Source organism: Mytilus trossulus, chromosome 12, assembly GCF_036588685.1.
Source record: "Mytilus trossulus isolate FHL-02 chromosome 12, PNRI_Mtr1.1.1.hap1, whole genome shotgun sequence".
Lineage (NCBI taxonomy): Eukaryota > Metazoa > Mollusca > Bivalvia > Mytilida > Mytilidae > Mytilus > Mytilus trossulus.
The window spans coordinates 4,952,382-4,968,851 of record NC_086384.1 but is presented as its reverse complement, the minus strand read 5'-3'; the positions used below and the strand labels follow the sequence as shown (position 1 = coordinate 4,968,851).

At 31.0% G+C, this 16,470-nt stretch overlaps 1 protein-coding gene across 1 annotated transcript; it reads left to right on the top strand.

Annotated features, from left to right (window-relative positions):
• The first annotated feature begins 270 nt into the window (after positions 1–270).
• Positions 271–1,513, top strand: LOC134692919 (E3 SUMO-protein ligase ZBED1-like). Its single transcript, XM_063553553.1, has 2 exons — positions 271–584; positions 1,079–1,513. The coding sequence occupies exons 1-2, from the start codon at positions 450–452 to the stop codon at positions 1,496–1,498; spliced, it is 555 nt and encodes a 184-aa protein (XP_063409623.1). The 5' UTR covers positions 271–449; the 3' UTR covers positions 1,499–1,513.
• The last annotated feature ends 14,957 nt before the right edge of the window (positions 1,514–16,470 follow it).

Sequence of the window (16,470 nt, the reverse complement as noted above, 5' to 3'; positions counted from 1 at the left end):
CATGATTACTTTTAGATTACTTTTAGATTACATTTATATGATTACTTGATGATTACAAATTTTAGAGACATATTTTTTTTTTTAAATAAATCATGCTGGCACATTAAACTTAGGTTTACAATGTTTTACATTGTCCAATTGTCATTGATCTTTATTACTGTTTGAAAAAGTTTTGTATAACTATGGTTAAGATTTGATTTAAGATTTAAACTATTTAATAAGAAAAAAGTGAAACATGTTTATTTTCTATACTTCAGTGATCACACTGGTTTAAACTAGAATTTTCTTAGTATTAACTCTTGCATTGAAATCTACTCACTAGTTATTTTCACTCTTTTTATTGGATATTTAAATTTTCTTTGTTGAAAGATTTTATTTATATTATAAGTCTATAACTAAGCTTTTATCTTTAATTTTTGAATTGGATGTTATGTTGAAATTTATATAAAATGTCTGCTTTGAAACACTTTGTGTTTCCCGATCATGCACCAAATTCTGGGACTGTGAAGGCAAAGTGCAAATATTGTCCAACATACATCTCTGGCAATGCCAAAACAACATCAAACTTTGTGACACATTTAAAGGTAAGTTAGTTTAAATAATTATTGAAATGTTGAAATATTATCATGATTATTATCATTTCTTGAAAGACCAAAATTTAGAGCAAGGGTATCAGGTCTACAATTTGTACTTTATAAATATTACAATATTTTATGTTTTCATTGCTTCAAACATCTATATAAACTTTGAAAATACTTCCAATTTTTAGTTTACACAAAATGTTTTTTTTAAATGTTCAATATTAAAATATGTTATATAATTGTGCATGTAATTAATATTAGCAATTCATAACATTATTTAATAATGCAATTAACACAACACATTTTTATTACACCTATTGATTGTCATAAAATTTTAAATGGGGATTAACACCTGTAAAAACATGTATACATGTCAATTATGTCCTCAGGTCAAACACAATAAGACTACAATGTACTTGATCATTAATTAGTCACTGTCTGTTTAATTCTTTTTATAAATAATAAATAAATAACCATGTTTTTGTTTTCTTTTACAGAGAAAGCACAGAGACATTTTCATTCAAAGTAAATCTGAGGATGGTACACAAATATCGCAAACAAATATAAGCAACTTTACAAAATCTACATCAGTTTCAAAATACTCTGCCAATGATGCTTCTCAAATGCAGATTACAGATGCTTTGGTTTCATTTGTAGCTGGAAATTTAACACCACTCTCAGTTGTAGAGAGTCCTGAATTCAAGAACTTTGTCGAATCATTGAATCCAAAATATCAACTTCCTAGCAGGAAACATCTTTCTACCAAACTATTACATCAGAAAGCAAGCAATATTCAATCAAATATAAAGAAAAAATTACGCTCAGCAGAAAGTGTGTGTCTGACTATCGATTTATGGTCTAATCGTCAGATGAAGGGATTCTTAGTATCACTTTACTTAACTTGTATATATTTATGATATTAAAAAAATTCTATAGATTTAGTTTGTTGATGTTATGTAAAATATACAATGTAATCATAAGTAATCACAAGTAATCATGATTACAATGGAGAAAAGTAATCTAATGTAATCAATTACATTGAAATTGGGTGTAATCATAATGTAATCGATTACATAAAATAAGCAAAGTAATTGTAATGTAATCGATTACATTTCAAAGTAATCGACCCCATCCCTGCTTTATTACCTTAATTCCTTATACAAGATATTCGTGTTTTTTTTATCTAAACATATCTTAAAACTAATCGCCATATGTTATCGATTATTAATTGAAAATTAAGGTCATAAAACATTATCTGATCATTGATTTAAATAAAACTGGTTAATAAAATAATTTATCAATAGTATTATTTTTTATCAGCAAATAAATCCGAGTTGAGATATTAAATATTCCAAGGGTTGAATATCAAGAAACCAAATGTTTAACAAACATATGTTTTATACAAATAAAACACAGAGAAACGATTCCTAAAATTAATATGACGTCTGCATATAAAGGATATATGATTGCTATCTTCTTCAAACGTGTAAATGTAAAGAACGGCTTAAAGAGCAAAATAAGCATATATCCTCTGAATTTGAAACGTTTAACATGGTGATATGGATACGGTTACTAAAACAGTTATCACTTTTACTTTAGTTGTAGCGTTATTCTCTGTAGGATATATCGTTGAATATATGCTTACCGGAACCGATGAAGGTAAACTGACAACTATTTTCTATTAGCTTTTGCATTTACGCAATGTAAACATATTTCATGATCCCGAAATTAGTTAAAAATGTATTCACAAACTTAACTTTTTTTTTCAACATAAATAAATATTTATTTCAAATATTGGCTTGTTACAATATCATTCAGGAGTCCAAGCTCCTCCTGATTTTCCCTGTTACAATTCACCCAAATCACTCAGGGTAGTGATTAGTTGTAAAATACATATTACATTTTTACATCATATTTATGTAGGACTCAAATCTATGGCGGGTTCCAAATCTATGGCAGATTCCTAATCTATGGCAAATGTGACGTTACATACGCCAAACAACTCAAATCTATAGCAGATTTTTGTTTTCTCCAAATATTTTTCATAACGTCACAATTGAATACCGCCATTTTGCATCGTCGCAGCCGATTTATACGTCGGATCCTGTAGATGTCTTGCAAATAAAGGTATAACCCTAGACAACAATATGCGGATGGTTTAGAGGAAGATGTGACTTTTTCCGATAGAGGGACAAAATATGCTAAATAAGGACACCGCTGCTTTTAGTACCGGATCAATTTGATATTTCACTTTAGAACTTTGCAAGCTGTTAAATATTTATTATACATCCTTTTCTAAGATATCCGGTACTAAAAGCAGCGGTGTCCTTATTTAACACATTTTGTCCCTCCATCGGAAAAACGTCACATCTTCCTCTAGATTTATAATAAATATTTAACGGCTGGCAAATTTTATAAAGTGAAATATCAAATTACCAGATACCAATTTGATTTAAATTGTCATCAAGTAAACAAAAAATATTAATAAGGAAATAATATTATGTGAAAATTCAAACTATTGATTTTAATTTTTTTTTATATAAAAACCCGCTTGTTTGTTTGATAAGGGACTTACTAGTTGGTTTATGAACGGACTAAACCGGTATCATGTACAGACTTCAACACGGAGCCTTGGCTCAAAGCGAACAACGACATATAAAGGGCTATAAAAATTACTAGTGTAAAACCATTCAAACGGGAAAAACAACGGTCTAATCTATATCAAAACTAGAAATGAGAAGTCCACTTGTTTAAGACAAGTCATTGATCGTATATGTACTGCCTTGTTTTACGTTTGCACAAAATCTGCCATAGATTTGAAAACAACACAAAGGAATCTACCATAGATTTGGAACCCACCATAGATTTGAACCCTACATATATATTAGATAATATCACTTGATCACTTAATATGACTATTCATATGTTTTCTAATAGTTACTAAAACATTACTTTTAATTTTCAAGCATACTCTTCTATTGAACTCATTGAGAAAAATTGAGAAAACCTTGACATTTTTTGTCTTTTGATCAGATATTAAGTAGGCTTTGTAAATTGAAAACCCCACAATTGTTAAAAAATAGTTTTAGTCAAAAAATTCTTCTTCAGACGTTTTAAATCCAAACACTAAGTGTCTAAGTTATTTTACTGTTCTTTTTAAAATTCATTTATTTTATTCCAAAAAAGTTTTAAATGCGGACACAGTTTAAAGAATAATAAAATTAACGGTACCATTTTTTTTGCACCAGATGCGCATTTCGACAATACATGTCTCTTCAGTGATGCATGTGGCCAAAATATTTGAAATCCAAAGCTTATGTAAAAGATGTAGTGCTATAATCCAAAAGTTCCAAAAAGTATAGCCAAATCAGTGAAAGGAATCAGAGCTTTGCATGAGGGAGATACATTCCTTAATTTAAAATAATTTCTATTATCGCTATTATCTGTATTTTTCCTTTGATGTTTTTTTGTGATAATTTTCATATCACTCGTGTAGAGTGAGAATGAAAATTATCGCTAGTTTCTAAGGTCCTTAGCAACAGCGTATTAATCTAATTCATGTGCTAGAGTGTCGGCCAATCAAAAAAGATTAGCCAGAACTATACAAAAAACTGTTATCGGATGCCTTCGATTAAATGTCAACAATAAAAGATGATTTCTCGTTTTAATATTTTACCGTGAATTTCGACGTTAAATAATTTATTGAAAGTTAATAAAAGTAATCAAATCATGTTATTAACAAATTAAAAAAATCTTTTTTTTTACATAAGTCTACTTCAAATCATCGTAGGTCTGTCTGCATGTACATTTCTTCATGCATGCATATTTCTTCGTCTGCTTTGAAAATACATTATATATTCAACCGTTCACTTCATTTTGATACGTAGAAACACCAAATTACAGCTTATCAACAGTGAAAATGGTTTTCGCCATATTTGAACACGCCGGATGGTCCAACGAGACATCTTTTTTCAAATGAATGAACTACCTGAGCGACTACATATATATATCAAAGGAGCCTACGCCAAAAAAAATAGTACCACAAAAGAAAATGCATTATCATCGTATAAAATACTTTTTTTTACTGAAATTTAAATTAAATGATATTCGAAAATACAAATAACAGCGATAAATAGATTATTTATGTTTTTTTTAAACTCGATGCATTTTCTCATTCTCATCTCATCTCAGGGCTCCGCCCTTCGATGAGATGAGAATGAGAAAATGCATCTCGTTTAAAAAACCATAAATAATCTATAAATATTTTGTAACAGCAAATTTTAACACAAAAAAATCCGTATTTTCAATCCAGTACCGAAGTACTGGCCACTGGGCTGGTGATACCCTCGGGGACTAATAGTCCACCAGTAGAGGCATCGACCCATCGGAAGTAATAAAATTAACGGTACCAATATTTTTGCACCAGGTGCGCATTTCGACAATACATGTCTCTTCAGTGATGCTCGTGGCCAAAATATTTGAAATCCAAAGCTTATATAAAAGATGAAGAGCTATAATCCAAAAGGTCCAAAAAGTATAGCCAAATCAGTGAAAGGAATCAGAGCTTTGCATGAGGGAGATACATTCCTTAATTTAAAATAATTTCTAATATTTTAAAACAGCAAATTTTAACACAAAAAAATCCGTATTTTCGAAGTATTTAAAGAAGTGATCATAATCATCTTCTTATGTACAAAAATTACAAGAACTATTGTTTACAATTTTCCACCTGGATAAAAGTTGCTTTGTAGGTAGACTATGTTGTAATAGTTGCTTTGTAGGTAGACTATGTTGTAGTAATTTCCATCTAAAAATTCTAAATGTTTTTTCTTTTAAATATCTGAATAAACATTTATAAAGATAATTTTAATACATCATCTATATCAAATATACGCAGCCATGTTCTGGGTCCAATAACTGGTTCAATTTTGTTATTTATCAGAGACTTATATAAAAGTTTATTTGTTAATGCTTCTAATTCTGTAGGTAAACCATACAATATAAATTGGTTTCTTTTTATATTAATAATACTTTTAATAGAATTTTCCGACTTTAAAATTGCTGCCCAAACTTATCAGAAAAAAGAACTACAAACAACAGCGGGTTACTGGTGTTCTAATTGTTTAAATTCACTAAGACATTACAAGGTGAATGTCTTCTTTAAAAAGCATGTTTGCAATATATCACTTTGAAAAGGAATTTGATAGATGAACGATATATATGTGTGAGAAATTGGTTTGAAAAGACAAGAGCGACGATGATCTTCTCTTATAATAGATTATAAATTTCGAGAAACACTAGTTAAAAGAAAATAACGTATTTCTCTTATGTTTACCTGGTTATAAACGTCCTTTTATTGTACAAACAAGGAGAAGCAGTAGGATTGTCGATAAAACAACTATTCACCAAAGTTAAAATGAAGTGAAATGTATGCAATTAACGGCCATCGTACTGCAAAACTAAGCACTTAGTTCAGGCACATAATGAATGTGGCGAGTATACACGTGTTTTGAGTGTGGGAGCCACCTCTTAACTGATAAAGTAGTCTTACCTCACAACATACTAGTAAGCACACAATACACAAAAATTTGGAACGGGTCAAAATCAGCATATCGAACAAAGAAGAAAAATTTCTAATTACAAAAATGGAGGTGACAAAGTATAAATACATCCATTAGACAAAAAGTTCAGATTCTGAGAGTACTCGCATTTACTGACACCGTGTTCAAATTCATTCATAAAGTAGAATAAATTCATGTATTAAAGACAAACATGTCAATCAATACATATCGATCACGCTTTTTGTTTCGATCTCGTTGCATAATTCCTTATCTTTTTCGTTTGCATGCTCTCTTACTTTATACTCGGTATGTATTTCTCTATTTGAATGTGTACCTACACTTTCCAAGTTATGTGTGCATATAGTTGTCGGCAGCTATCATTGTTAATTCTTATGTATTCATGGTATTGAATAACAATTAATAAACATCGTTTATACATATCTGAGTAAATATATTGCATAGTAAATAAAAAGGACAAATTTACTTATTATTGGGGAAAAAATGTCCATCAACACCGGTATTGATCAAGTTGTATATGTATAGTAATGTCTGATTTAGAGCATGATATTTTGTATAAAAACGTTTTCTTAATATTGAAAACAGTACATCAATATTATGATGTCGTATAAACAATCTTTTACTGATAATTAAGATTGATTGATAATATTTCTCATTGAGTTTGTTCTACTTTTTCATGCCAGAACAGTTTTCTTGTAAATCAAAATAACCTAGAAATATGTTTTTGAGTAGCAACTTTTTCAGCACTCATCGTTAGATGTGCGACTTCAGACGATGCTGATCGATTTTTAAGGAAAAAGTAGAAAACAACAACAAAACTAAAAGTTAGTAATTATTATTTCGAATGACTTAAGACCTACTTATAACAACCTGTTTAAATATAGCGAGATTTGTTCTATTAATCATGTTCTTTATATGCATGTTGCTGTCACCAAATTGGTTAGGTGTGTCTATGTATAACTTATCTTTGATTACGGATAAGTTCCTATTGTCGTGAACGTAATATCGTTATTTTTCCTCGAATGCGAACGTCCGAATTTGATTTTTCATCGGTACCTTCCAGAGCACCAGGAATCGTCCATGTTTTAGTACGTACTTGGTTAAGTTTTTAGTTTTGTATATTATTTTGTAAACTGTTTTTGTTTTTATGGTTTTTTTGCCTTCCTCATGTACTGCCCTACTAAATGCATTTTAGTCTAAAACGGTCTTATTGATCTTGCTCTTAAAATCGTATAAAAACTCTGAGTAAATTATTTAGTCGTGGGTGGTCAATCTTTCGTTTCAATTTCATTCTTATCCATTGTAATATAATCATTATATTAAACGCAACCTGTGTATTACTAGTAAATTATTAAACCAAGGATATCGTTACCATAAATTACTTAACACCTTTACTAAATTTTTCCATAGATATAAAGATTTGGTTTTGAAGTTTGGTTGTACCTGTAGAAAACTTATTTCAAACGGGATAGCACATCCTCATATATATTGAACACTGTAATAAGATCATTGAATTTTGTTTTTATTGCTATAAATATTGATTTTGTTATTAGTAGATTAAAAGCCAACTAAATATAACTAGTATGTTGTATACATATACATATTCATGGATCAACAATCTGTCGATACCTGTAACTTGGCATTGCACAATGTCATGTTTTTCTCTGGCTGTTTATGAAGTCTTTACACTAAATCTATTGGATGTTGGATGTGTACGGATTGATTGTTTAGTCTTAGATGCATGATTTTTTTATTAGTTGTTCCTGGCTTTCAACTAACTGTCAGATAACTGCGAGTACTCTCAGATCTGTTCATTGTGTCTTTTTGTGTAGGGATGTATAAGTACCCGGCCACGACCACTTTTATTTTTTGTCTATCTGATGCGTTAAGCCTTTTTCAACTGATATAATTCGTTCTTATGTTGTACTGCTATACTATTTCCCAGGTTAGGAGGAGGGTTAGGATCCCGCTAACATGTTTAACCCCGCTACATTATTTATGTATGTGCCTGTCCCAAGTCAGGAGCCTGTAATTCAGTGGTTATCGTTCGTTTATGTGTTACACATTTGTTTTTCGTTCATCTTTTACATATATGAGGCCGTTAGTTTTCTCGTTTGAATTGTTTTACATTGTCTTATCGGGGCTTTTTATAGCTGACTATACGGTTTGGGCTTTGCTCATTGTTGAAGGCCGTACGGTTACCTATAGTCGTTAATGTTTGTGACATTTTGGTCTTTTATGAATAGTTGTCTCATTGGCATTAATACCACATCTTCTTTTTTATATTAATTTGTGAACGTCTTAATATATTTGAGCGTCTCTCATATTGATTTATTCCCCTGAATTCCTATTAAAAATAAACCAAAATCGATTTAAAATATTTTTTTATGAATTGATAAAAGGAAGACAAATGCCCGACAGAAATACAATGCAATGTATACAACCTTCGTATATTTATAGACGAAGATTCGTCCTTCGTTTGATATTAGTGTCAACAGGGTTTGTTTTGTTTCCTGGCCTTGAAGGCATAAAACTTTGCTCAGTGCTCGGAGCTCAAAAATCATGCTCGAAACATGAAATCCAGCAATTTGATTGGTTGATTGTCGAGTCTGAGTACAAAAATCATGCTGGAAAGTTTTATGACCGTGATGTTTGTCTTTTGTTTTTCCTTTCCCACAATTTCTGTATCGTACGTAAACACACTTTACAACATTGTACAATGGTTATAATGTCTATAACCGCACAAACATTATATTGTCTGTAACTGCACAAATGGTGCTTTCTGTCTTGAAATATTGCACAATAAAAACAATTATATGTTCTACTTTTTAAACCTCAGTTTTCGGATTTTTGCAATATATAATATACCAATAATTAATAAAATTTTGGCATTGTCCTGCCTTGTTAGAGTCACCTGAAACCAAACATTATCTTTCTTGTTTCTTTTATATTTATTCTTATCTATTTTCCCTGGGACTTTGAAGCAGTATTTTCCGGTGTCTTTTACTTTGAAATGTTCTTGATTTCAACACATTAGGGTTGGGTATTGTTGATTGGTTTTATGTGAAAGTAGGCCATTGACATTGGCAGCAACAAATGGTTAAATCATCTAAGTTACTAAAGGTTTGCTTTGACGACTATTTGAAATAGCGAGGAAGATACAATCAAACCCTATTCGCCGTTTCAGAATCTAAAGCATCATGGGTAATTTCATTGTTCGTACCCCTAAGTGAAAATAACGTTACGTCATTGGTTGAATTTCCATTGTTTTGGACGTTTTCATCCAATCAAGACGTTTCAGTGTATATTTTTGAAAATATTACCCAGAATGCATTAGATTCTGAAACGGCGAATTGTCCGATAGTATGTACAGTATTAATAACATTTCTTGTAGAAAATGTATAGGCTTTAAGATAATTAGAACTTAATGAACTGTATTCATTTTCTTTGAAGTGGAAATAATGAGGCATTGTTGCTATAAATTACAAATATCTTGTTAAGTGGATGCTTCACTAAGTTCAGTACGTCACAGAAACTGTCTTTTAATAGCTTAATTGCACATATAGATATTGATTTTTTTAAAACAGAATGTTGATAACTATATTAAAATCGTTCTGAATAAATGTTATGTTTCATATTTCAAAACTCGATATATGTTACCTCGTACCTAATTTGAGCATTCACGCAACAAGAAATATATTTAGTGAGTACTATAAAACATAAATGGAGCATTGCTCTTTCAAATCACACGAGTTCATTCCCTTGTATTTAGTGAAGTGGTTCAGCGTCCTGAATCTTCAGTTTTCTATGTAGTATGTTTTGTTACTCTGAATATCGGTATTGTTTGTTTGTTTGAACAAGAAGTCGACTTCTTTTCAATTGATGGTGTATATATCAATGTTAACAGGATTATAATGCATGATTGCCTCTTTATAGGTAAACTGTCCTCTTTCTCAACGTTTTACCCGTTTTTGTTTGTGTGTGTCTGTTGGTAACAGTTTCATTGATGTATTGTATTAGTCAGTATTTGTAATATATCGAGCCCCGCGTCTTTCTGGTAACATTGACAGCATTAAAAATATTATCTTATAGTCCACACAATTTTAGTAATTCAGAAATTCAATATAGTAAGAAACTTAAGTGTAACGTCCTCAATCAACGTTGACCATTAACTGATATCGTTTATCATAACGTTTTTTTCCCTCTCATGTTTTGAACCCTGGCTATCAAATGTGTAAGTGTTAGAGTTCCCGATGAACGTATATATGTTCCGGACCATATGAGTATTTGGACCATACGCGTAAAAATAACTATGTGAAACTTCTAATTTTTATTTAGCTAATCTTTTGATTATAATATAATAATAAAATTACTTATATGATAGCGTCTTTTTAATGAACGGTCATACCATATGAAAAGTTTAGAAGTATTCAAAGTAAACTGTAACAGCGTGATAATTACTCCGACCATACGCGTACGGTCGGACCATACGCGTATGGTCGGACCATATGAGTATATACCCATATGGTCATGACCATACGCGTATGGTCCAAATACTCATATGGTCCGGAACATATACAGATAAACTCTTCGCTGTCAACAAATTTAAAAACGAGTTATTTTTATATAAAAAAAGGTTAAATTATGTTTTGCCTTATATTTCTGATAGTGTTTGCTATACAGTAAAGAAGCATTTATTCAACTATCAAAATTTAAGTAAACAACATGCATAAAATGTATTCAGTGATTATTTTGTAAAGTAATGTATTAATATAGATTTTCCACAAACAATATCTATGATTCTAGCCATGTTTCATATATTTTCATAATTGGTGTAACAATCTAGAAACATACATGGTAATAAATCACAACATTACATATATACTTTCAAATCGTCCTTGTCTTTTTATAATCTGAGTAATTTCTTTTTCAGAACTCACAGTTCCAAAAGCTATACTTCGGCTAGTTATACAAAAGAAGAAAGCAGATGATCTGTAGACGGGTTCACTTCAAGAGATGTTGTTGTTATATTTATAGACATATCATGGTCACAAATATTTACACAATTACGACCATGATCGAAACATTAGATTTGTAGAACATGCTAACAACAAATATTGCTTTTTTTACAAGCAACTTTTTAAAGAAATCTGTATATGCTCCACGACTTTTAGAATTGGTTGTTTATTATTATTATTATTGTGTTTTCTCTTTTTTTGAGATATTGAGATAAGACGTGGCACGGTACTTGTCTATCCCAAATTCATGTATTTGGTTTTGATGTTATATTTGTTATTCTCGCGGTGTTTTGTCTGTTGCTTGGTCCGTTTCTGTGTGTGTTGACTTTTCGGTGTTGTGTCGTTGTTCTCCTCTTATATTTAATGCGTTTCCCTCGGTTTTGGTTTGTTACCCCGATTTTGTTTTTTGTCCATGGATTTATGAGTTTGAACAGCGGTATACTATGGTTGCCTTTATTTATTAACTTTATCAAACAATTGACTATAATCTGGTGTAACTAGTAATTTAGACTTCGTCTGATTTTAGGTTTTGGTTTCCTTTTGTTCATGGAATCCACATTATAGTACTTTTTCTCGACATCTGAATTCTTTGAAACCTAGAATAAGATTATCAATTCTCGTAACTTGTTAGATCACTTGCCTAATTATCTATATATCAACGGATTTTTTTTCTCATGAATTGCCAAAATGTAACGTAAATGATGTGTCGGTTTGTGTCATATCTTGATATTTGTTCCTGAAATTAATATATATAAGAATTTTTTATGCTTGTCAATGAGACAACTCTCCATCCAAGGCAAAATCTAACCACATTAGGTCAGAGTACGGTCGTCAACATGGATCCGTGGCTCACGACAAACAGCCAAATATAAAGGACCTAAAAAATCACTACTGTAAAACCATTCAATCAGATATACCAACGGTCTAATCAACTTTAATATTACTAAAAACGAGAATCACTTATGAAGCACATCAATAAACGACAACTATTTAAAATCAGATTGCTGGCTTATGACAATTAGTCAGGTGCAAACAAATGCAGCGGATTAAATGTTTTTTTAAAATAGCTGTCAACCATCACCATTTTCTTAAACAAAACAATAGTGTAACATCACAACATAGACAGCCATTCCATAAACAACCAATGGACATTTAATTGTTAAATGTGTAAATTTTTATAATATAAATCAATTTCAAATATTCACAAAAATGTATCCCTATTCTAGGTATTTGAAAACACCAAATTGGTGTAGTCAGAAAATTTTCCAACAATGTCCTAGTTATTTTAATTGTCGTGAACTTAAATATCAATTCAGGATTCGCTTGTCGGATGAGGAAAAGTACTGCACCGTTTTTAGTTCATATGTTTCTGTCTTGTTCTGAAAATATGTATTTTGCAAATGTACTTACGAGTTTATGAAATAGGGCAATCACGGACCCATTTTACCTAATTCCATTCCGTCTTAGCGGTATTTGAGCAACTTACATACTGTTTAGTAAATATCCGGCACGACAACATTTAAATCAATTCAAAGGATAAAAAATAACAACTCGGTTTTCGCTTGACACAGCAACAACATATGTCGAAAACAACAACGAAAAACAACTAAAATTGAAAAAAGAGGCAGGGAGTGTGTCATAGGGACACAAACTCGACCCAAGCCACCAATGGGTTTCAACATAGAAAAAAACGCAATCGTGGCCGGGCTGCAGCTGGTTTCTCAACAAAAAAAGGGATACATGTTCACTCAAATTGGATGTCATGAGAAACTCCAAAACATATCAATTTAACAAAAGTAAAATAAAATACAAAACTAAGAGGGCAAGATGCTCCTGAAATAAATGTGATCGAGTTAATTACGTTTGTGGAATTCAATTAAGAATTGAATGCTTCTTTTTGTAAATTTATTGGGTGGTAAAAGCGTTGACCGAAGTACATTTTGTATGTAGCGCGGAAGCGCTTCATTCTAAAAATGTACGCACGGTCAACGCTTTTACAACCCTATAAAGTTTCAAAAAGAAGTATTCAATACTTATAATTACATTTTGTTAGCTAAAATCATGAAAACACGATTTTTATCCAGTTTTATTTAATTCACCTGTGCACTTTTTTGTGGGACCTCGTGTCATCATGCATGATAAATGTTATTGTCTGATGCAATTGTTTACGGAATAACATGTAAGCCAATCAGAATAACGTATTATAATGAAACTTACATCTAATGTAATATTCTTCCTTGCATATACATTAGGCCAATGTAGAATAAACAAATACATAGTAACAGTATTGCACAGTTTAAAAGACGTGCGAGTGCGATTAAAGAATAATTGTAACAGAAAACAAGCAAACTGATAATGATGCATAAATTAACAAAGGACTACGAGTGGATCGAGTATCTTGAGATATATAAACACCATATTAAAGACGATGACAAGGGACCCTAACCCTAACCCTAACCCTAACCCTAATCCAATGATTAACAGTAGAACACAAAAAATTATCCCAACATTCTGAAAAAATATTAAGTATCGATTTGATGTAGTACCATACATGTTCTAAAGAGTATATCAATACTCATAAGGTATGTTTTAATTTATTTAGAGTGGCGAAAGATACCAACGGGACATAATTGTACTTAAAACGACAATCTTGAAACAAAACGTCTAAACTCAGTTAATTTATACATGTTGTCGTTTATTGATGTGTTACACATTTGTTTTTCGTTCATTTTTTTGTATATAAATTAGGCTGTTAGTTTTGTCGTTTGAATTGTTTCACGTTTGTCAATTTGGGGCCCTTTCTAGCTGACTATGCGGTTTTTGATTTGCTCATTATTAAATGTCGTACGGTGACCTATAATAGCTAATATCTGTGTCATTCGGTCTCTTGTAGAGAGTTGTCTCATTGACAGTCATACCACATCTTTTTTTCTATGTGTATACGTAATTACTACGATACATATACATGAAACCAAAATAACAAAGACAATAGACACATATTAATTATACGTATGAATGAAGTTGTTTCAGTGATATCATTTTGTTATTTCAATTTCCTGTACGAGTAAACTTTTAGTAAATGCTTTACAACTTGTTTACACCAACAGATGGTTATGGCTTTAATATATCATTATCAGCACAAATTAAATAATTTTCCCATCTTAATAACCAATTCATAAAATAAGGTTTTTGTGCTAAACAAATGTTGAGATTGTTTTAGACAAAGATGGTTTAAAATAGTGTTAAAACTATGGTCAATTGACAAACTTCTGCTGAAAAACCGAAGTAAGCAATATGATGATGCTGTGACGAATTAGTTATGTTTTTTTTTTACTGAAACAGTTCTTGAAAGTTGTATATCAAGTATGCAACATACTGTATTTGGAATATTTCAAAATCATGTGTTGTACATACGGATATCATATAATATGAAAAAGATGATGCGGTTTGATTGCCAATGCGACACTTGTTCATCAAAGATGAAATGCAGAGGATGTAATTAGGCATAGGCAACCGTAATGGCGTTTAAGTTGTTCAATTAAATCCGATTTGGTGGATTTGCAGAATTTTTAGATGAAAAGTACAAAGCAACTGTCGTGTTGTTTTTCTCGTTTATAATATAGATATATCCGTTAATGAAAATTATTAACGTAAAATGTTATCTAAATTATTTTCACCTGTCAATTAAAGCATTTACATCTTTTATTTTTCCGTGGATGGGCATGATAACAATGTTAATGAAACTGTAATTGCACTGAAACGTCAATACCTGTCTGATAGATTGTCATACCTCAGTTATTAAACGGAAATATAACATTGTTTTTATGTAATTATTCATTTGTAATGGGGAAATTGGAAGTGATCCGTTAAAATTCGAATTTGTCTGTCAATTACTAAAACCGAAGGTCAGCTGTTGTTTAAATGATTGGTACAGACAAAAACGAATTTATTACAAATTTATGATGAAAAATTGTTTTGAAAATATCCATTAAAGTCTTTTTATTGTTATGATTGTATTCATTTAATAAAAAGTTTTTGCTTTTCTGCGTGGAGATAACGACATTAGGAATCTGCATTAAATGGACAATTAAAAAATGTACTTTTGGTACCATTAAAACGTTTAATCCTGCTGCAAATGTTTGCACCTGTCCTAAGTCAGGAATCTGATGTACATTAGTTGTCGTTTGTTAATGTAAGTTATATGTGTTTCCCGTTTCTCATTTTTTTTACATAGATGAGACCGTTGGTTGTAACGTTTTACACTAGTAATTTTGGGGCCCTTTATAGCTTGTTGTTAGGTGTTAGCCAATGCTCCCTGTTGAAGGCCGTACGTTGACCTATAATGGTTTACTTTTATGTTAAATTGTTATTTGGATGGAGAGTTGTCTCATTGGCACTCACACCATATCTTCCTATATCTATTCTCTCTGGTCAGTTATATTTCAAACTGAACATTGGGAATACAATGAATTTAACTATCTAAGAATATAACGGTTAAAATCAGTTTAAAAAGAACAATATCAAAGGATCTGTCTTATAATCAATAAATATATATTACATAAAACTCTCTTGGTCATGTTTCTTTAGTATTAATATTCAAAGATTATAATGTGAATACATACACACGGCCGGCTATCACGCATAGTGTTGTGTTGTTGCCCCGTCCGGTGAATAAAACAAATCTGATTTTCTCCCTCCACCCACCAATTAGAACCCCTTTTTGGTTATAGTTTTCTCTTTGATTAATTAGGAGTCGCCCGATATTTGACAAAACATATTTTAAATCAAATGGACAAGTTAACTTAATCTTGTTGAAATTCAGACAACGTACATGTATCCACAGTATCGGCCCTGACTAAGGTCACATTAAATATTGTTCATGAGTATAACTCGGTGTTGGGGCATTTGTTTTTGCCAAAACGAAAGGTTCGATCACAATCATAATCCACATCCGGAGAAAGTGATATAATTAGGGATACTTTTAAGGAAGAAATGATTTTATCCTCCTCGTGTGATTTAAAGTCGTATATCAAGTCCTGTTTGGATGGATATGATTAGTTTTCCTTTGTATTTGTTTCAATGTGTACCCTTTGAATCTTTTGTATAATTGCAATTTGATATATTAGTGAATTATACGTATCTCATTTATACAGGCAGTAATCACTTGTACAAACACCAACAAAACAGACTATTATAATGATTGGCTATACGAATCAGATATCTGTACAAAATGAATTTATTTCGTTTTCGGACAAGAGGTTGCATCTAAAAAATAAATTCAATGCATGCACA